We start from the raw sequence: 23,045 nt of genomic DNA on the forward strand, positions 1-23,045 counted from the left end.
AAGGAATCAAAGTAGAGTCAAGACCCTTCCCTTAAAAAAGAAAAGGAGTGAATATTCTTTTTACATGGTTTCAAGGTACCCATCCTCACATCCTCCCTGGCAGGAATAGAATAAGGGAGAACAAAGTGAACATAGATAGGAGAAGAGATACATTCTGTACCATCTAGTCAGGCCCACCCTAAATGAGTCACATGAGAACATAATACAAGTTGGTCCTGACTTTATACAGTTGGTATGTTCTAGAAAAACTGTGTGTTAAACATAATTTGTTCATTCATTTAAGCCTCTTCACTAGTTAAGTGGTATTCTGTAGTTGTAGTGATTATATATACATGCTGGACTTTTCTAGGGCAGTCCCATTTTAAAACATTCTGTCCCATGGTCAGATCAGTCCTAATACATTTCCGCGAGTATGGTCTCAATCCCTGTGATGTCAGGGTTAGGATTTGCAGTTCAATTTTTTAGGATAGTTATTTTAATTTTTATTGAGATATAATTGACTTACAGCATTAAGTTAGTTTTAGGCATATAGCAGAATGACTTGATAGTTGCATATATTGCAAAATGACTACCACAATAACTTTATTTACCATCTATCACCACCATAGTTACAATTTTTTCTTGTGATGAGAACTTTTAAAATCTACCCTTAGAAACTTTCAAAACACAATACCGGATTTTTAACCAAGGTCACTGTGATATACATTACAACCCCAGGACTTATTTGTCTTGTAACTGGAAGTTTGTACTTTTCCGCCACCTCCACCCACTTCCCCTACCTCCCAACCCCTACATTCGGTAACCACCAACCTGTTCTCTATTTCTAGGAGTTCAGGGTTGTTTGTTTGTTTGTTTGTTTGTTTAGATTCCTCATTTAAGTGAGATCACACAGTATTTGTCTTTTTTTGTCTGACTTAACTTCACTTACCATAATGCCCTCCAGGTCCATCCATGCTGTCACAAATAGCATTTCCTTCCTTTTGTGCCTGAATAATATTCCACTGTATGTATATACCACATTTTCTTTATCCACTTATTTGTCGGTGGACACTTAGATTCTTACCATGTCTTGGCTATTGTAAATAATGCTGCCCTGAACTGCAGATATCTTTTTCTAATAGTGATTTTATATCTTTTGGAATAAATAACCAGAAGTGGAATTGCCAGATCATATGATATTTCTATTTTTAATTTTTGAGGCACCTCCATACTGTTTTCCATAGTAGCTGCAGCAGTTTACATTTCCATAAGCAGTGCAAGAGGGTTCTCTTTACTCCACATTTTTGCCCACACTCATTATTTCCTGTCCTTTTGATTCTAGCCATTGTAACAGGTGTGAGGTGATAGCTCACGTGATTTGATTTGCATTTTCCTGATGACCCAAAAAATTTTAATGTACTAAATCTGCCCACTACATTTAAGTGAGCTTATACAGATTTAGATTTTCATAAACTGCCTGTCCACTGCTTTGCCATTCTTAGATCCAGCAGGTTATAGGTATAGTCAAGAAAAATTCATTTATGCAATATTTTAAGAGGTACCTACCAAGTGTCAGGCACTGTGTCTTAAGCACAAAAAAATGGACAAGGGTGAAAGGATGAAAAGGGCACTACAGAGTAGTTTATGTTTGCTCAGAAGTTGTAAAGAGGAAAAGCAATCTTAGCTCTGGATTAATCATTGATAATTCACAGTATATATAAAATAAAGTTTTCAGAACTTGCTGAGAAGTGCTTATAAGTAAAACCTTTAAATAGCCTAAGAAAATTGAATCTTTAAATAGATGGTTACAACTTTAAGATTGCTTTTGCTTAGTATTACTCATAGAAACTCGCTCTATAGCAATCAGAAAAAAAGCCCACTTTAAAAAATAATAATATTTTTGATTAGGAAATAAAATTACCTAGAGATTACAATGCTGATGCTTAATTTATTCTATATTTTATAAATGTTTCCTTTTTTACATGCTCACACATTGGTAAGTAGGAGCTGAAAAAGTAGAAATTAAATAGATCTTTTGGCATGGCTTGGAATTGCAAACAATTCATGCAGTCTGCTGGAAAAGAGAACATCACCACGTTGACTTTATGTAGTGCTAGGATGGACAAAGATTTTTTTTTTCACAAGAGAACATATGCCCCCTGTTACAGTCACATTTGAAGATTTGCTCCTGAAAGAAATGTAACATGAGAAAAGTCAGAAAAGTAAATTGATGGTCATGAAGATGACAATGTATTCACTCCTGGTCATATTTGGTTGTATTTGGACATACTGTACAGAGAAAACTCCCCCTAGGACATTTTGCTTCATTAAAAAAAATCTATAGAATTCTATATCTTCCTAGTATTTGTCACCCCTGGAAAACAGGGGCCAGCTTATTTTAATTAGACTTTGTTGATTCATTCAATGAAAAGACATCCACCCCATCAAGTCACAGATAATCAAATGACTGGCCTCATCCCTAGTAGAGCATGTCAGTACATCCAAGGAATAGAAGCTAAGTGTTCTTGCCTGAAAGAGGCAGCATCATGAAGTATTGCCTGTGAATTGTCACTGTTATCAGATATAAAACTCAGTAACAATTGTAATTTTCTACAATTGAAAACTAGCTTTGGTTTTTTGCTCCCCCCAAGAAACAAAAACTGATTTATTGCTGGCCAGAGGTCCTAGTTTGCCAGAAACATGGTCCAGACAGAAATGATTAATGTTTCCCTCCAAATTAATTTCAAGCTGTCTAACTTAGCTATTTCCATTTTCCCCTAAGTAAACACCAGACCTGAATTTTCTATTATAAACAGCAATAACCAATCTACATATGCCATCCTGTAGCCTCACACATATTTCTTTCTCTATAAAGGACCTGGCCTTTTAGTAGTCACTTGCTCAAGACAAAACACAGTACTGAGAGCAAGAGAGAAACTCCCTTGAGCCATTTGATCTTAATAATCTTAACATGTGCACACACGAGGAAAGATCATTCTAGAATGAATCAAAGTCGAGCTTGCCCAGAGAGATCTCTTGATTCAAATAATTAAGAGGGTGACTTCGTAGAGCTAGAGGTGGAGATGAATGAGAATTATAAGGATCAAGGCAAGTTTTGAGGATGTCGTTTGTCATGATACATGTTTACCATACATCCATTTCAGTATACATCTGCACTGACCCATGACGCAATACTGGTCATAGCAGAAGCTTTCCGTTATCTGAGGAGACAGCGAGTGGATGTGTCCCGGAGAGGCAGTGCTGGAGACTGCTTAGCAAATCCCGCTGTGCCCTGGAGTCAAGGAATTGATATCGAGAGAGCTTTAAAAATGGTAAAGACCACGATGGGTTATTGGGGTAGGGATGGGGGCCTTATTAAGACATGCAAAAAGTGAGACCTTGGTATGGAGAAATGATATCCAAAATTGGAATAGAATCGGAGTCTAAGAATGCCATAGTGTGCAAAAAGATGAGCTTGGATATTTACTCATCAAAATCTGGAAATCTCAAACTAGAACCTTCTTCCCTGATGCTTGAGAAATGGTCAGTTGAGGTCAAATGTGCTACACTATGGGTGATAAAGCAAACTCACTACCCTCAAGAATTATGGATTGAACATGTAAACAGCTTCAAAAATTTTAAACTTTCCAGAGATATGGTGTACTTTAGGGGGACTGGGATATTCTATAGGAAGCTCCTAACTTGAAGGTGGACATTATAAAGGACAACAGCATCCTCTGGCTCATCAGATAGTTCATGAGCTTAGATGGACTGTGGAATGGAGCCAGTGTGGTATTAGTTCTGTTGCCAAAGAGAACCTTTCTACATGCTATCCACGTGGGGAAAAGCAGAACTATGCTCTATTTCTAGGCCTACATAGGAAGATTTCCCCAAAGCCCCAAAGAAAAATCTTACAGAGAAGTATAAGGAATCAATAAAAAGGCAGTCAAATAGGTCACTTGTTTTTAGTATTTACTGGTAGGGGATCATTTAAGGCTTCAGGTGCTATCCTTTGAGCAGATTTCATTCTTCACACCAGGAGCAGCATCGGTCTTTCACTGCAGCTTTCTGAGCAGAGCTCTTTCCTGAATATTTTGCTATATGTTACATGCATCTGCATGCATTAGTATGAGCCTTTGAGAGTTCAAGCCTCTCTTATTTCTACTTATTTAATTATCCCAATGTTTGGGACATCCAAAGAAACAAAGAGATAGGTAATGATGAGATAATTCTGGGCACAACCCAGCAACGAAGAATTTGTAATGGCCTCCTAAAGTACATCATGTTGTGTAGTTGGCTCTCCTACTGCTGTCTTAAATTTGCAAAGTTGGAAGCATTCAATCAAAAGGGGTTAGTAGTCCTTGTGTCTCTCTCCAAGAAAGAGATATAACTCATTCTCCCATCATGCAGATTTTTATGTCATTATGTCAGTTCCCTAACAAATGCCCTAAGTGTAGTTTTATGGAGGTAGCACTGCACAATTTTGAAGAGCAGTTAATTAAATTCAACCTTCATAGCAGTTACAAGATTTGTACTGTCAGGTGAAACATAATGATGAGTGAAATACAAAACTCCCTCAGAGTAAATCAAAAGGAGTTTTCATCAACAAAACCTCAGGGGGCGAGTATCAGCATCTCCAATGGACTCTCCATTCATAACTCAAACAGCCATCTTCCCCAAATGGAGAACTGGCTACCAGAGTAAAGAATACGAAATTCATTTGGCTAGGAAAAAAGCATATTGATCATACTATTGCACAGTTTTGACATATCTAAGTCACTGATAAAGCTCGAGTGAGAAGCCAGGTAATTAACCTTCTTCTCAGGCCCTAAGGATCAAACACTCAGCCAAAAGAATGCTTTACCTATTTCTACAGGCCAGCCTCTTCCTATTGCTCCAGAGAGGTTAGAAAGTATCAATCTTTTCCAGAAGCAGATGTTTCCTTTGTGATAAATGCTCAGCAAATCACTGTTCAGAGGGACTACAAGGGAGGATGGTCTGGAATACTAAAGGTTTTACTATATTAAAAGAAATCCCATTTTATTTGAGTACATTAAAGGTGAGAATGCATGTGTAAAAGCATCCCTCACTGTGAAAAGCACATAGTTGTTGCTCAATAAATCATTCTCTTCCTTCAAAGAAATGTGGCAAACAAAATCATTGCCTGATAGAGGCACCAACTGGGCCTGTTTTAATGCTAAATAAGCACACCATTCATTCAGAAAATATTTATTGAGCACCAATGACTATTACCAAGCTTGAAGTTAGTATGCAAATATGAAATAAGAGGAGGAGAGCACACACTTATATTATTAATATGCAAACAAGTGTTTTTTATAGACCTTAAAGCCACTTGAAAATTGGGTAATCCTCCTCCTTATAGTCTATGGATAACAGAAATATCAGCCTGAGCAACTGAAATATATCACAATTCTATTTCATCAAAACTGTGCCCTTTGGTTCAGTAAATGATAATTAAGCACCTGCTCTATTCCAGTCTCTGTATTGTAGACTGAGAACTCGGGAAAAGAATGTCTCTCCTCTCGGGACTCCTGGGTGGCTCAGTTGGTTGAGCGACTGCCTTTGGCTCACGTCATGATCCCAGCATCCTGGGATCAAGTCCCACATCGGGCTCCTTGCTCGGCAGGGAGCCTGCTTCTCCCTCTGCCTCTCCCTGCCTCTCTGTCTGCCTGTGCTCGCTCGCTCACTCTCCCTCTGTCTCTGACAAATAAATAAATAAAATCTTTAAAAAAAAAAAAAAAGAATGTCTCTCCTCTCGAGATGCTCCTCATCTAGTAAGGGAGATGGAAATACAGAGATGATTAAAATGGTATGGTGGTTAGGCTCTCCAGAGAGTGCTATGGGAACCAGAGGAGAATCACCTAATACAGATTGGGGTAGAGGGCTGGGGAGGGGGATGAGGGGTGATTAAAGAAGGGATCCCAGATGGGATGATGGGAAACGGTAACTGACATTTACGTCAGTGAAAATTGACTTCCCTCTGAGCGGTAGCCCATTCCTATTTCTGCTCACCACAAGTTTTAATCCTGGAGTCTCGTATCTCTTGGACATAACTAGACTGTTGTCCAGTTTGTCTATCATGTCCAAAAATGCTAGCTCTTTAGAAATATGCCATTCTCTTAAAAACAAAAAAAGGCTTTATCCATTTATTTAAGAGAGAGAGAGAGCGAGAGAGAACACAAGCCATGGGGAGGGACAGGGCAGAGGGACAAACAGCCTCCTCTCTGAGCAGGGACCCTGACGTGGGGCTCAATCTCAGGACCCTAAGTTCATGACCTGAGCCAAAGGCAGACACTTCACCAACTGAGCCACCCAGGCACACCTGGAAATATGCCATTTTTAATGAGAATTGAAGCCTTTGCTATTTTCAGTAAAGAAGGATTTCCTTAAAAAGTTCTTACGCCGGTGTCCCTGCCCTAACCATCTCGTCTCCTAGAACTCAATTCTCAGAGTAGAGTGTGAAGAACCCTTCATGCATCCCAGTATGAACCAGGAAGGCTAAGTAATTTCTATCTCAACAAAGGACCTTTTCTTTGACCAGAAGTGTGATATCACCTTTCTCTGGAAGCCTGAGCTGACAATAGTGCTTTGGTTTGTTGGGTCAGTAGGACAGTCATCTTGTCCTCAGGATGTCACACTGGAGCCTTTCTCTTTCAACAGGAATTTCATTTTCCTATTGGTGGTGAACAAGCCCCTTTCCCTTTCACAAAATGCTCCCTAATATTTGATATCAAATCCCCCTCCTGCAACGCAAGCCCATTACCACTTCTGACTTGTTTAGTAGCTTGTCACTTTCTATAAGTAGTAAGTATTCTAGCCTTTCATCCTAGGAAAATGAGACAGATATTCTTTATTTGAAACAAATTCGTTGACCCTTAATCTCTAGATGAGTAATTCCAGTGACTTTTATTTATAGAGGGTCTGTAAAATAATTGGTAAGGAAATCTCTCCACCTGGCAGATGGCCTTTTACTAGTTCATATACTGGGACAAAGAAAAATTGTGGTCTACATGAATCTGTAGTTGGCATCACAAATCAGTGTCCAGGCTCTTTTGTACTTCTTTCTTATCTAGTACTACATATCCCTGATTTCTTAGACTTACAAAATTTCATCTGTGTGTGGTTTATTCCTCCAGGGCCTAGCTTGCTGCTACCTGTTTATAGCCAGATATAAGTTAAATAAGAGGAAAACTTCGTAACTGCAACTGTGATAGCTGTTAAATGTGGAACACTCTCAAGAAACTGAACTAAATTCATTGCAATCAACAAAAATTATTATAGATATTAGGTATATAGTTATTAGATATTAATTATTCTAGATATTAATTATAATTAGATATAGATATTACAATCAACAAGAATTGAACGTCATAGAGTTAGTAAGTGATAAAGCTAGAATGTGAATCTAGGAGCTCCAGAGCCCTTATTATTGAAATCAGTTTATGTGATTTTGGAAGTGTTAAGATAAGACACAGCCACAGCCCTCATGGAACTCATAGTTTAGAAGAAACCATTATGCTAGTTAAGAATACCCTGGGGCACCAGGGTGGCTCAGTCAGGTAAGCATCTGCCTTCAACTCAGGTCATTCTGGGATTGAGCCCCATGTAGGGCTCCCTGCTCAGCAGAAAGTCTGCTTTTCCCTCTTCCTCTGCCCCTTCCCCTACTTGTGCTCTCTCTCAAATAAACAAAATCTTAAAAAAAAAAAAAAAGAGGAATATCCTTCAGCTACTCCCTTAAGAAGAGACTAATGATAGAAATTTCAGATCCTTGAAAAAGTGGTGGTAGGGCCTTCATTGCATCATATAGGTAACTGCCTATCACCCACTCAAAGCTTCATAATTAAAAAGCACACCTAGAAAACACTGGGGAGGAAATGAAGATCTGTTTAGACTTGACACGGAGGATTTAGCTGAACTACTCAAGATAAAAGTTCTCTATGGTTCCAAGATCTGTCAGTGGACTTCATCTCAGAGACCTAGAAGACAATAATGTGGTGCTATTTAAATTTTCTACATTTTCCTTTTCTACTAGGTGCAAGTACAAGGAATGACTGGAAACATCCAATTTGACACTTACGGACGTAGGACAAATTACACCATTGATGTGTACGAGATGAAAGTCTCTGGCTCTCGAAAAGTAAGTAACCAAAACAGATGTCCAAAGAAAAATTCTTTCAGAAGGTAACAGCACTCCAATGCAAGAAAACAGGTGTTAGGAAAGACACACAAAGCAAATTCCCACACTTCATTTTTTACTTTCTGTTAGTGAACTGCATAGACATGATGTGGAGTTGCTTTGCAATCAAAGTGTTTCATCTATACATTTTGAAAGGAGCATTTCCCTCTGAGGCTGGTCCTATAAAAGTGATAGATTCAAGAGTTATTAACAGCTTCCAACCATAGAGGGAAGGAATCACAAATTTTACAGTATGTTGTTATTAAACAAGCTGCCAAGGTATATACAGTTTTAGCAAAAGAATTAGAAAGTAAGTACCTCTCCACTTTGCCCCTCACCCTCCAAAGGAAAACTAGACAAAGTACCTTTCTTTACAGCCAAATTGAATAATGAGTGCTTTGCTTTTGTCATCCGAATCGTTAAGTTAGACATGAAATGAGGATTTCATAGTCATGTGATAAAATCTCAGAACATAAAATAGACTGTGTCATTTCTAAGGACACTACTTATTTTCCCACCCTCACATTCCAGCCTTTCTACAGTTCAGAACAAAGCACTTTTCTGCTATATGAGTTGGGCTGGGCGGAGGGGGGGGTGACCATCCTACAGTGGGCTACATTATTTTACAAAATACCAGTAAAGGTGAGGTATGGATGGGAACCCCCGAGATGAAGGTGTGTTTCAGGACTGGGGTCCTGGTGGGAGTGGCAAGACAGAGAGAGACAGGACATCAATCCTTGGAAAGCTCCAGCAACTAAAAAGGAGGTGCTATTCCACAACAGCATTTGGATTTCATGTGGTACTTTTTGAGTGAAAAACAGGCAACCAGGTCAAATGTCTGCTCTTTTTAGGCTGGCTACTGGAATGAGTATGAAAGATTTGTGCCTTTCTCAGATCAGCAAATCAGCAATGACAGTGCATCCGCAGAGAACCGGACCATTGTAGTGACTACCATTCTGGTAAGCATGGAGAGAAGAAGGGTGGGCTTTCTGTACAGCAAGATTTCTGCTTTCTGAAAAACATTATTCAACCAGTTAAAAAGACATCAATTTTGAGTCATGAAAACATCCAGTAGGTCAGCTTAGGAACCTCCTGAAGTATCTCGCCATCATCATGAAGAGAACATCATTTTTTTTACAAATTTATTTTATTATTTTTTTAGAACATCATTTTTTTCAATTGTATTTATTTATTTATTTTAGAGAAAGAGCATGCACGTGAGTGAGCATGAGTGAGGGGAAGGGTGGAAGGAGAGGGAGAGGATCTCAAGCAGACTCCACACTGAGTGCAGAGCCCAACATGGAACTGGATACCAGGACCTTGAGATCATGACCTGAGCCAAAACCAAGAGTCAGATGCTTAACCAACTGAGCCACCCAGGCACCCCAGAATATCATTTTTAAAAGAAAAAGAGGGAAGCCTGGGTGGCTCAGTCAGTTAAGCGTCTGCCTTCAGCTCAGGTCATGATCCCAGGGTCCTGGAATCAAACCCCACATCGGGCTCCTTGCTCAGCAGAGAGCCTGCCTCTCCCTCTGCCTGCTGTTCTCTGTTTGTTCTCTCTCTCTCTCTGACAAATAAATAAATAAAATATTTTTAAAAAAAGAAAAGAAAGAAAAAAGAAAAAGAATAGGAATTTGGGAGAGTTCCACATATCATTCTCCTCCTTGCCCCCCCCAACACACACAGTGCAGGACTGATATTTCATTGTGGGCAAGACAGCGTTATATGAAAGAGAGAATAGATCAGGGTTCTAATATTAGGTCTACCACTAACCTATGTTTAACTGCAAGTCATAACTTCTCTGAGCCTCATGTCATGTTTCTTTTAGTTTACAAAATGGGTGTAATATGGTCATAAGACCATTTCAAGGCAAAATTCCCTAAGGCTTTTCAGCAAAATTCAAAGCACAGTTGAAATGTGAGATAGTATTCTCATTTAGATTTAAATTGTTTTTCTTTTTTTTTAATTCTTTTTCTTTTTTTATTGTGTTATGTTAGTCACCATACATCATTAGTTTTTGATGTAGTATTCTAAGATTGTTTACATATAATACCCAATGCTCCCTGTAATACATGCCCTCCTTAATACCTACCACCAGGCTCACGCATCCCCTGCCCCCCTCCCCTCTAAAATCCTCAGCTTGTTTTTCTAAAAGCTGGTATGTTCTTACTGGGTGAAGTACAAACCAGGGGGGAGAATGAGTATACCACTAGATCTGAGGTTGTGAATAATTGCATGAAGATTCAACTGAAGTTTACCTTTCATTTAAACAGACATGTCAAATACACACTTTGTCCTGGGTACTGCACTAGGTAAAAATATAAAGTTATAAAAACAAATAAGCCACAGACTCTGACCTCACAAAGTTCACAGTGCTTTTTGAAGTCTTGCCTAGGCTGGCTGTGGTAAATACTGAGAAGTCAAAGGCAGTTCACCTTCATGTAAGGGAAATACCTCTGCCCAGTTTGACTAAGACACCATTACAGGTGGAAACTGGTCCTGCTTTCAAACCCTCAAAAAGAATTTAAATCCTTCTCTCCATCTTTAAATTATCAATTAAGGACTCCAAGGTATATATAGCCCAGCAAATAGTCAGTTGATTGAGGTTCTTCTGCTTCTTAAGCAAACACTTTTTAAAGGCTCTTTTCACACATCAAACCTCAACAGCTATGTGGCGGGGGGGGCGGGGACTAGATTATGACAGGTGTCATCTCTTAGAAAAATGTATGGGAGTAATCCTTCCATCTTTCTCTGGTCCCAAAGGAATCACCATATGTCATGTATAAGAAGAACCATGAACAACTGGAAGGAAATGAAAGATATGAAGGCTATTGTGTTGACTTAGCCTATGAAATAGCCAAACATGTAAGGATCAAATATAAATTGTCCATTGTCGGTGATGGGAAATATGGTGCAAGAGATCCAGAGACAAAAATATGGAATGGCATGGTTGGGGAACTTGTCTATGGGGTAAGTTTCTTCAACTCTATTTTCATTTACTTCTGTGCTTTCCACTTAACAAAGATAGACTTTATTTTCAAGTGCAGTACTTATCCAATTGTATAGTTTCTGTGTGGTCTGTAAAAAAAATTTTTTTTCTTCTCCAATTGACTTCTGTAAAGGTAGGCTGTCAATAGCATCCTTTGGGCAACAGGATTATTTTGCCAAAAGCAAAGTAAGATCAGGGAAATGTATTTGGCAACATTAAATGCAGCCTGCCCTCTACTGAAAATCTGTTCCTTCTGTATTCCCTATGTCATGCAGCATAGTCATTGCCTATGTCATTGCCTCAACAAGTTTGCCTAAGTGACCTGGTCATCTCTGCTCATTGCTCCCTCATCTCTAGGCAGTGACTATTTCCTATCCATTCTACTCTCTCTATCCATTCATATCTCCTATCCATTCATATCTCTCAAATCCAGACACATTTTTCATTCCCACCCTCATCATTTCAGTTAAGGTTCTTACCACTTCTTGGTCATTTAACTGATTTCCCTGCCTCCATGCTTACCCTGGCAAATCGGATCTCCACATCATTATAATTTCCCACTTGAAAAATCAGGATAAAATTCAAATCCCTGAGCATGACAAATAACACGCTTCATAATCCGGCACTTGCCTACCTCTCTAGATTTGTTTTGGATTCTTCCCCTCTTCATACTTAGTGTTCCAGGTACCAAGAAGTATGTGCTGTTCCCTGAAGGTGTCCACCTGCCACTTAGGGCATCCCTGGAAGTATCTTGCCTTTGTCCGTCAGCTAAACTCACTTCACAGTCTTCCAGAACACAGGTGACAGCATTTTCAGGAAGCCTTCCCTAATCCCATTTACCCACCTGCAGTCTGGTTAGGTGTCCCTGCTTTTTGCTTTTCTTGTGGACTCTTGAACTGGTATTATAATGATCCATATACATTGGATCCATACTCATGGGTTCAGCTGCCCCAACTGGACTATAAAGTCCTTGAGCACAGAAGCCATATCTGATTTATTTCAATATCCCAGAGCACAGCACAGAATGGAGGTTCAACAAATAATTGTTGAATGAATTAATAAATGAACAGAATTGCTCTGCCAAGGGCTTGCCCATGGGCCAAGCACAGAAGAATTATACTGATAATGAAGGCTTTCAAAAGGGGTACAGCAGTATCCTCAGAGCTCTGCAGTGCACTTGAAAAGGTTTGGGCCCCTGATTGAGAATGTCAGATCATGGGCCATCCAGTGAGGCCTATAGAGACAAGCAGAACTGGGCATAAGAACTGCCCACTGGGGTGAACCAGTCACTAGAAAACTCACCCAAGTGTAGGTGGTGGCAGCTGAGGGTCAGTTCCCTCTGCTTTTTATTTTCATCCCAATGTCATTAACATACAGCATTATATTAGTTTCAGGTGCACAACACAATGATTCAACACTTCCACACATCACCTAGTGCTCATCACAAGTCTGCTCTGCAGAGGTTTGCTTTCTGACAGATAAGGATTACTTGCAATGACTGGCCCCAGTCTAGACAAGAGGTTAGAGGAAGACTGAGGAATATAGGGGATGCATATACTGAGAGGAAGTTGGCCAGAAGCAAACATCCAAGTTATCTATTGGACAGAGGTGCTGTCCAATAAGAACTCCGGTGCTTGAGATGGGAAGCAGCCAGAATAAGGTATAGCTCTCCCCTCCGAAGATAGTACTGGGTCACTAAGTTTTTGGAACAGGTCCTCAGGAACAAGCACAAAGGCAGAAGCTCATTTCTAAAAATAAAGGCACAGAAAAGGAATTAAGGCTTAAAATGAGACTGGAACTCAAGTATCAAAACTAGGGCACTGTCTCCCAGTCAGACAAGCAGCAAGGCAATTTGAACCTTAGCGCCCAGCAGTGGGGCTGGAGCCAATTATCTCCCATTGTCAGTCAAATTTGGCCCTGGGAACTGGGGCAGGGCTGAGTTTCAGATGAGATTCAAGTGAACTCCGTTATGAGAAAGAGAAGAAATTCCAATGCCAGAGACAGGGGACTAAATAAGGGGCAGAGCACCTGTCATGCTTTCTAAGAAAGCTGAGAGGCTCTGAACCATCTTGACACCGCTCTAACCTCTTTCTGAGTTGGTGATCAAGACTTCTCTTCTTTTCTACTCTTCATCTACCCAAAACTCAGGCTCTAAGAAGTCCTGTCTTGCTCATAGTTCTCCACCACACATGGCCCATTACATGGTCCATAGTATATACTCACTTTTGCTCTAACAAATGAATGCCTAGCTTGCAGTAATGCTCAGCCAATGTTCATTAAATTTAGCTCATGGTAGGAGGTAATCTTATATCATTACCATTATTTATTATTATCATTGCCATTATTAATTTATTTTTATTATTAGCTACCATTTGTTGCTTGTTTCCTGGTTGCCGGACACTGTGCTAATTGCTTTATAGGCATTATGCAACTCAGTCCTCACAACATACCTCCAAGGGAGGTGTCATCTTATTAACATCATTCTACAGATGAAAACACTGAAGCCTAGAGAGGTGGTTTTATGTCAAGACCAAACAGCTTATAGTCACATGGTGATTTGAACCTAGTCTCTGGCTATGAAGTCTGCCCTAGACTGCCTGACAGCTAACATATTATTTCAGACCCATCCCAACCTAAAAGATAGCTGAAACTTGTTGAAAGTTGCTTCTGCTTTTCTGGAGAGATTGGCCACAGAAGCACAGCAAAGACTTCAGGTGTCGATTTCTACTGGCCTAGAGTAACTGACATGAGCTCTACCAGCCCACTGTGACTCAGTAGCCAGAGCTTTCTAGTGTCTCAGAAGAAAGCTTGTCACATTCTGTAAATAGCTCTGTGCCCTCCTGGCATCGAGCAAGACCCTACACCCAGTGATATAGAGCAAGACAGATTTCCTAACACGGCTCAGACAAAGACCTAGCTTTCTCACCAGGTTTTGGTTTCTCTCCTAGCATGTCCTCTGTACTGTGCCCATCTAATCACCACATTCTCTCCCTCTTTCCAATATGTGTGAGTGAGAAAGCTTGAGAAATTAGAGTTCCTTACTTGTTTAATTATTTAGAAACCAGCTCTTTACTGCTAAATAGGTAAAAATTCTGAAGGAGGCTTCCCACTTTTTCCCTCTAGTTCTTTCTACTAAAGACAAAAGCAATAGCCAGGGAAGTCTCTTAAAGAAATGTCGTCTGCCCTCATCTGACCTGGAACAAGTTTCTGATGCTTTCTGGGATTAAAACACAAGGTACTTCCAGGGAACTGACAATAAACCAACTGCTGAATTCCACTTTCCCCTAAAACTTGTGGCTATGAAAAATGGAGGTTCTTGTCATGCTTGGATAAGACCTCTCTGTTAGAGAAGATGATCTCAAAAGCTGAATGTGTCCTCATTTTCATTTGAAAGTCTTAATCGTTCAGCATTGGCAAGTTTTACACTTCTCTTTCAATGATAGAAAGGGAGAGAAGTGAAAATGCAGGCATTCATTTCTGGCAGGCCTGGACTCTTGTAGTTTGCAAGTTGCTTAAGAAAAAAAAAAAAAAAAGGTGAGGCGCCTGGGTGGCTCAGTGGGTTAAAACCTCCACCTTCAGCTCAGGTCATGATCCCAAGGGTCCTGGGATCGAGCCCCGCATCGGGCTCTCTGTTCAGCGAGGAGCCTGCATCCCTTCCTCTCTCTCTGCCTGCCCCTCTGCCTACTTGTGATCTCTGACAAATAAATAAATAAAAATCTTTTAAAAAGAAAAAAAAGGCAAGTGGGGCACCTGGGTGGCTCGGTCAGTTGGACATTTGACTCTTGATCTCAGCTCAGGTCTTGAGCTCAGGGTCATGACTTCAACCCCACATTGGGCTCTGCGCTGGGTGTGGAGCCTACCTAAACAAACAGGGTGTTGAGGGGAATTATCTCTTGCAATGAACATGAAAGCTACACAGATAGGAATTTTCTCTTATGCCTTTAGCATTTAAAACAGATCAGAGAAGGAAAAAAAATGAAGAAAGGCAGAGATGAGAAAAGCTTTGCAAAGATTTCAGTATCCACCATAAAGTCTCAAGAAAGAGTCAAAATGAATTAAATTTGTTCAGGAAGAAAGAAGCCAATCAGCCTCTTTTCAGATGATTCCTAAAAAGTTTTCTTTTCCCTCTAAAGAAAACCAAATCAAGGTTGATGTTTAGGGCACCTTGTATTGCTAAGAAGGCTATTTTTGAAACAAACGTCAGTAGGACACAATGTGCCCCATTATATAAGCCCTTCAGAACATTATGGACTTGAAACTGTCCACCTGCTTTTAGAGGTTTTGATTTTGAGTTGGATGTCTATAACATCACCACATGGTAATTGTCCCCAGCTTAAATGGCTTACAGACCACAAGTTTTTATGGTTCCAAAACAGCATGTGTTTTAAGAGGACATTTAAAAACATTCTGTTGCTAACAGGGCTCTTAGACATCTTTTAGCATACCATTTCATCCATTTTGCAGATAAATGTGGGGATCAGCCAGGATTGGCCAGTAGGACTGCCATTTGGGTAAACCAGACAAGGCCTGATCTAAGACAGGGATGACAGGAATGGTGGCAGAGATTGTGACAAGGTCACAAAATCACACAGCTTGGCAGAGCTTAGACTATAACTCCAGTTTCATGACTCCTGGCCCAGTGCTCTATCCACCAGGTCACACTGGCTCAGTTTACTAAGCTTGTCAAATTGCAGGAAGATTGGTGTTGTATCAGATATGACATCCCTGCCTGACTTCAAGGGGCTTACAGTCTAGTTGGATTATGAGTTTTTCCATCCAAGTTACACATTGTGCTTATCTGTGGCCTCTAGAATAATGTAATGCACATCCTTGGTTATCGCTTGAAATATTTGAAAACCCAAAGTCAACAGCTGGGGATTTCTGCCCTTTTCTGATGTAACAGAAAAAGAGAGTCGAGAAAAGGGCTAGAAAGAAATTGAGGTCCTAATTGACAAAATGTCGCCTGCCAGCAGGCAGCTACTGTGTTCCTTATGTTCCCAGCACTTAGAAATAAAGATAAAGATGGGAGGGAGAGAGTTGCCTTGGGAAAGTCCAAACCACTGCCCACATTGGTACCTCTGCCTTAGAAGAGATCAAAGAGCTTGGGGATGGAGATGGGGCTGGAGGATTGTTGATACCAGGTCACATCCCCTGGACAACCTCAGACTCCTTCACACTTCCAGGACAAATGGCAATTTTATAGATGCTATTCACACTGACATTTCTCTACATAGAAGAAATTATCTCTTAAGTTGTCACTATCCTAAGATAGATTCATTTTCCATTAAGAAAGACAGAAAGTCGATCTGTCCTTCCCGCTAAAAGGCAGAGAAGCAAGGGTCCAGTAACAGACACCAAATATTCTCTTCTATTCTTCAGGTGATTACACTAGGCTTTGGCAGAAGGGCTGATCGTTTGATAAAAGTGTCTCTCTTTTTCAAATGATGTATATGAACTCCAGGAAGGAGCATTAATGAGGCATGGACATCTGCCACTCTGAGCAGAGAGGGTGGGGAAAGATTACCAACCAAATTTAGTCTCTCAAGGCCTTTACGCAGCTCCCAGGATACTCCCTTATCTTCACTTTGTCTTTAACTCTCTCAGCTCCCCAAGGACAAGGAGCCCTAACCACTAGATCTAGACTGGAACATGTGTTCTGGATAAGCAGACAAAGAGATCCTGTTGTGACACTGCTTGTTGTTGAACAGATTCAAATAGAGTTCATCCCGTTCCAGATCTAAACAATGGCAAACAGTAAATATCCCATAGAGTAAAGCCAATAAAGCAGTTTAAGTCCTGTCTTCATTATATAGCTATTTTCTATCTTGATTATGCCCATTCCTTTCTCCAACACATTTAAACTTTTCAAAGGAAATATCTGCCAAAGGCTACTAGAACCTTATGATTAATACAGGGATAAGGGATCAGGTCATGTCTGCCTATTCTCTTGGTTAGCATAGTATCTTTCTGTAAGATTTATTTATTTGAGAGAAAGAGCACAAGTGGGAGCAGGAGAGGGAGAGAATCTCAAGCAGACTTCATGCTGAGCATGGACCCCGAAGTGGGGCTCGATCCCAGGACCCTGAGATCATGACCTGAGCTGAAACCAAGAGTCAGATACTTAACTGACTGTGCCACACAGGCACCCCTACATGTATCTTATGCATTACACGCCAGTACCTTGCGTCCCCTCTCCCATCCTCTCTCTTGCTTTCAAAAAGTGCTTTAAAATGGCAGCTGACAAGCTTCTGCTCATGTGTCATCTCTAGGTCGGTTTTAAGTTTTATATCAGGTGAAAATATTTTAAGATACAACATAAGCCTTTCCGCTGGGAAAAAAAAGTCTTTTTTAAAATATTTTATTTATTTACTTATTTGACACAGAGAGAGAACACAAGAAGGGGGAGCAGCAGAGGCAGAGAGAGAAGCAGGCTCCCTGCTCTGGGAGCCCAATGCGGGACTCGATTCCAGGACCCCAGGATCATGACCTGAGCTGAAGACAGATGCCTAACCGCCTGAGCCATCCAGGCATCCCTCAGAAAAAAAAAAAGTCCTAAATGCCATTTAAATTAAGTGTCATTTCTGTCTTATACCTGTCTGACTCATAAGTGCATCATCCCTACACATAGGAGTTTGTTGGTTTTTACGTTTTGTGAAATTTACAACTTTGCCAACCCACCTATGAAAAGGATTATAAATCCCAAGTTAAATCCCTTCTAATAATGCAGTTCCTCCAGGTTTTCCACCGGTGAGTGGAAAATTCAAACCTAATTTGGCATATTTACTGAGCCCACACAGCCACGCGTAAGCTGCATGATTAAAATGCTTTAAGTAGTCAAAATGCAAGCAAAAGCACTAACAAACTCTTACCCTGAGCTCTTTCCATTTGCTGGTTTTTATCTGTTACCTGAGGCACCTCCATACCACCCAACTTACCAGCCTAGATTTGTGAAAATGGCCTGCCTACTGCTGTTCCTAACAGAGGCCGAAGCTTGAGAACAAAAGTCCAGTACCAGCTCAGGACACCAGAAGTGAGAGGCACTTCATTAGGGAGTCAACACCTCACCTCCTCCCTACTGCTTTCTAGCTCCACTGATCATTCTTAACCCTCTCTCCCAGCACAGCTGCCTTCCTAAGGAGCAGAGACCAGGAAAGGAATGCTGTCTGAGGATTTGTTTTTCTCACTTTTTCATCAGTGTTGGCCTCCTAAACCTTTAATGTGCCTTGGAAATGACCTTCCCCCTCCTCTGCATTCTGCGGCTGTTCCAGGAGCACTAAATGGGTGTTTTCTGACACTAGTTATGTATTCCTTCCATTTCCCTTACTACTCAGGTTGATTAATCCACAGACATTATGTCAGGTAGATCTTGGGCTCTGAAATAATTGACCATTACAACATCCTTTTCATATAGATGAAGGGATGGTGCTGACAGAGGGTAAGGGCTTCTCCCCCACTGCCTCTGAACTGATGGGACAATCCTACTATATTGGTCCCACCAGGCAGGTATATAAGAGATGGGAGGGGTTGCTAAGTTCCCTACCCAGATGCCTGTCCTTGTGGATTGATCAGGAGCTCCTTCCCTTCTATTGGGCGAGCCTTCTTCCACCTGCTTTTTGCTAGTCCTTTGTCTTTTTCCAGCTATAATAGGTCTTTTTTTCAAGTTTAGCATGGGAAATCTCATGTTGGAGCCAGGTCCACATCAATGAGGCTTAATCGAGCACAGATTTAATGCTATTCTTCATTGAGGGAGCATCCTCCAAAAAACAGATGAACTCCACCTTCTTTGGAAAAGCTCCTTCGAAAGAAATAATTCTGGGGTCCCTGAGTGGCACAGTCAGTTGAGTGTCCAACTCTTGGTTTCTGCTCTGGTCTTGACCTCAAGGTCATGAGGTCAGGCTCTGCAGGGAGTTTACTTGAGATTCTCTCCCTCTCGCTTTCCCCCTGTTCACATGTGTGTGTTCTTACTCTCCAAAATTAATTAATTAATTAATTAAACCCTTAAAAAAAAAGCTAGACTGAGGGAAAAAGGCAAGTGCCTGAGTGGAGCATGTTCTTTCTGTTGTCTTACGTGACTTCAAAAGTACTTCATACTAGGAATGGCTTCCTTCGGGTATCTGTTCTTTCGCTGCATATTCCTGGGAACCAGACAAGAGGCTCCACTTTTCTACCTAGCCACCTCTTGTTAGTGTTTAGCTGTGCTTATCATCTGGTGGGTGTTTGTTGCTGAGGTGTTTTTTTTCCCTCATAAAGGGTGTCAAGATTCTCAGACTCCTTTCTTTACCTGCTTGAAAAGAGCCCAATTCCCCGAAATTCTATCCAAAGTGATTTTCTCAGACAAATGCCCCTTATTTATGCCTTCCAAAACAAGGAAATGGCCATTTCTCTTACAACGATCAATTATTTAGACCTAAATGATCAAAAAACTAGTTAAATTAAGTAATTAAACTCAAATGAGATCAAATGGGAAATGATACGAGTAGGGCATTTGCATGGAGGCAGAAACACATTGGCAAGGACAGAAGGTGGCTTCATCTGTGAAATCTTTTGGCACGACAAGCCTCTTTCTAGCTGATGCAGGCCCTTTCTGCCAAAAAAAAACCCACTAGCTTTCTGGCCAATTCCATTCTCCTTAGTAGCTTTTGTTTCTAAGATCAGGTCTGGCCCCAGGCAAAAGGTAAAATAGGTAAAATTTGGCTTTGGCTTCTGTCCAGTTATAAATGCAGAACTGGTGATTCAGGAGTTAGTGGCAATGAGGGGAGTGTTGAAGCCATAGGTAGTAATACTGAGGGGACAAAAATAATACTGAGGGGAGAAAGTGAAGGACAGGCCCTTAAAGGAGTCTTGCTTACTCCACAAACCTTCACTGACTATCCCCTAAGCCAAGCCCCATGACTAGACTCTAAGACTACAGAAGTACACCTTGGCTGAGAGAGCAGAACTGGAAAGAAAAGCCAGAGAGGGAATGTTTGAGAGATACGAGGAAAAGCCATAGTCTTCAGTGTCAGAGAGCCAAGAAAAGAGGTTACTTCCTGCAAAAGGCCAGTGGTATCACATGAGCAGGGAGGTCTGAGGGAAGGACTTTGAACTCCATATGGTAACCAAGTATATAACTGAAGAAGCAATGTCAGTAAATTGGAGGGCATGGAAGGTAGATCACAGGTGTTTTATAAAGACAAAGTGGTGAGCACCTGGGTGGCTCAGTTGGTTAAGTGATTGCCTTTGGTTCAGGTCATGATCCCGGAGTCCTGGACTTGAGTTCCACATTGGGCTCCCTGTTCATCAAGGAGTCTGTCTGCTTCTCCCTCTGACCTTCCCTTTCATGCTCTGTCTCTCTGTCAAAAAAATAAATAAAATCTTTTTTTGAAAAAAAAGACAAGTGGTGTTAAAAATCAAGAGATAGGAAAGGTGTATTTTTTTCAAGGAGATTACTGGTGAGAGAGAAAGATGCCATATTGTTAAGAGGATAGCAGAATCAAAAGAAGGTGGGAGGAGTGCTTTGTGTTTCATTTTTTAGGCTGTCAGTAAACAGAAATACCTGAGTATGATTTTGAGTAAGATCAATTAATGGTTCTCAAGTGACAGTGAGCATTCGGATCACCTGCGGGGCCAGCTGAATCCCCTCACAGAGCTTCTCATTCCATACATGGGGATGGGGCCTGAGAATTAACATTTCTAACAAGTTCCCAGGTGACTCTGATGCTGCTGGTCCAGCAAACCACACATTAGAGCCATTGAGATAGGCTGAGAAGGAAAAATTAGGAAAAGAAAACAAATGGAGCTGAGTTTTAAGAAGAGACGGAAGAATATGGGATGTGGGGAATAAGTGGATTGAGCCTTAAAAAGTTCATTTGCTATGAGATGGTAGTGACAAAAGGAATAGGTAAATTGGGGTGCCCAGCTGGCTCAGTAAAAACATGCAACTCGAACTTGGGGTCATGACCTGGAACCCCACATGGGGTGTGGAGACTACTTAAGAAATAATTAAAATTTTTTTTAAAAAAGGAATAGGTGAAGACACAACAATATGTTGAGAAGGAAAATGGCACAAAGATAATAGAGCTTTTATCAGTTGGCTGCCATCTCAGTAAAGAAAGAGGCAAGACTGGGGCTCCTGGGTGGTAGTTAAGCATCTGCCTTCAGCTTGAATCATGATATCGGGGTGCTTGAATCATGATATCGGGGTCCTGGAATCAAGCACATCAGTCTCCCTGCTCAGGCTCCCTTCTCCCTCTTCCTCTGCCCCTCCCCGCTTCTCATGCATGCACTCTCTCTCTCTCTCTCTCTCTCTCAGATAAATAAATGAAATCTTAAAAAAAAAAAAGGAAGAAAAAGAGGCCAGATCACCTGCGGGGAGGGTGAAGCTGGCAAAGATAAGGGTCTGCAAAAAGTTTGGAATAAGCATCACTCACAGACTTAGAAGAAAATCAGCTTTCCTGGGATAGATGATGGATTTAACTTCAGAAATGAGGAGTTTGAAATGGTAGTGAGCCATTCATGTAGATTTGGTCAGCGAACTTTTGGCTTTAAGAAATGCCTGCTTTCCGTGGGCTATAGGAGATCCTCCACGAGGGTGAGGAGTTTTGTCTGCTTTGTCTGTCTTGCTCACTGCTTCATCTCCAGCACCAAGAGTAGTGCTTGGCACAGAATAGGCACTCAAATATGCACTGGAGTAAATCTGAGAGGGGTTGATTATTGTCCATAAAAATAGTGTATAGTAGAAACCTGCACATATCTATGGCGTTAAGACATTGTAGTGGCTAAGAGCATGAGTTCTAGCAGCATTGTCCACAGTAGCCAAATTATGGAAAGAGTCCATATATCCATCGACTGATGAATGGATCAAGAAGAGGTGGGAGTGCCTGGGTGGCTCAGTGGGTTGAGCCTCTGCCTTCAGCTTGGGTCATGATCTCGGGGTCCTTGGATCGAGCCCCGCATTGGACTCTCTGCTCAGCAGGGAGCCTGCTTCCTCATCTCTCTCTGCCTGCCTCTCTGCCTACTTGTTATCTATCTCCCTCAAATAAATAAATAAAATCTTAAAAAAAGAAGAGGTGGTATGTATGTGTGTGTGTGTGTGTGTATACACATGCACACACAATATTACTCAGCCATAAAAAAAGGATGAAATCTTGCCATTTGCCACAACATGGATGTAGCTACAGTGTATTATGCTAAGTGAAGTAAGTTAGAGAAAGACAAACATCATATCATTTCACTCATGTGGAATTGAAGAAACAAAACAGATGAATATAGCGGAAGGAGTTAAAAAAAATAAGAGAGAGAAGCAATCCATAAGAGACTCTTAATTCTAAAGAACAAACTGAGGGTTGGTGGAGGAGAGGTGGGTGGGGGGTGGACTAAATGGGTGATGGGCATTAAGGAGGGTACTTGTAATGAGCACTGGGTGTTATATAGAAGTGATGAATCACTAAATTCTACACTTGAAACAAATATTATACTATATGTTAACTCATTAGAATTTAAATAAAAACCTGAAAGGAAAAAAGCACATGAGTTCTGAAATGTGAAGACCATGGTTGTAATCCCAGGATTCAGTTTCTCCTACTTTAACATTGGAATAATTATGTGCCAACCTTAAATTTGCTAAGAGAATTGAATAAGATAATATATACGAGGTGCTTACACACAGAATAATCATCGATTAAATGTTAGCTGGCTATTTATTATCTGCATTTCCCTTAAAATTAATTAAGATGTGTTTTTAATCAGTTTGAGTCACCACATGGGACTCAGGGTAGTAAAACATTTCTTTCAAAACATCCTCTATCTCAGACTTCATTACTCCTCCACCTCTCCTCACTGGTAAGGATATTGAGGATAACTCTATTTACGTAGAAAAAAAATTATCAAGATTGGTCTTTT

General features: G+C 40.7%; 1 protein-coding gene across 6 annotated transcripts in view; it reads left to right on the forward strand.

Annotated features, from left to right (window-relative positions):
- Window positions 1–23,045, forward strand: part of GRIA3 (glutamate ionotropic receptor AMPA type subunit 3) — a 284,929-nt gene that overhangs the window by 192,315 nt on the left and 69,569 nt on the right. For all 6 annotated transcript variants that reach the window (XR_004385556.1, XM_032882315.1, XM_032882313.1 and 3 more), the window contains 4 exons: window positions 3,144–3,311; window positions 8,033–8,137; window positions 9,028–9,135; window positions 10,940–11,146. Coding sequence is in view for 5 of the 6 variants with exons in the window: in XM_032882315.1 (XP_032738206.1) it covers window positions 3,144–3,311; window positions 8,033–8,137; window positions 9,028–9,135; window positions 10,940–11,146 (588 nt within the window). In the remaining variant the exon portion in view is untranslated. The remainder of the gene's footprint in view (window positions 1–3,143; window positions 3,312–8,032; window positions 8,138–9,027; window positions 9,136–10,939; window positions 11,147–23,045) is intronic.

Source organism: Lontra canadensis, unplaced genomic scaffold (genome assembly GCF_010015895.1).
Source record: "Lontra canadensis isolate GAN:19392208 unplaced genomic scaffold, GSC_riverotter_1.0 scaffold81, whole genome shotgun sequence".
Taxonomy (NCBI): Eukaryota; Metazoa; Chordata; class Mammalia; order Carnivora; family Mustelidae; genus Lontra; species Lontra canadensis.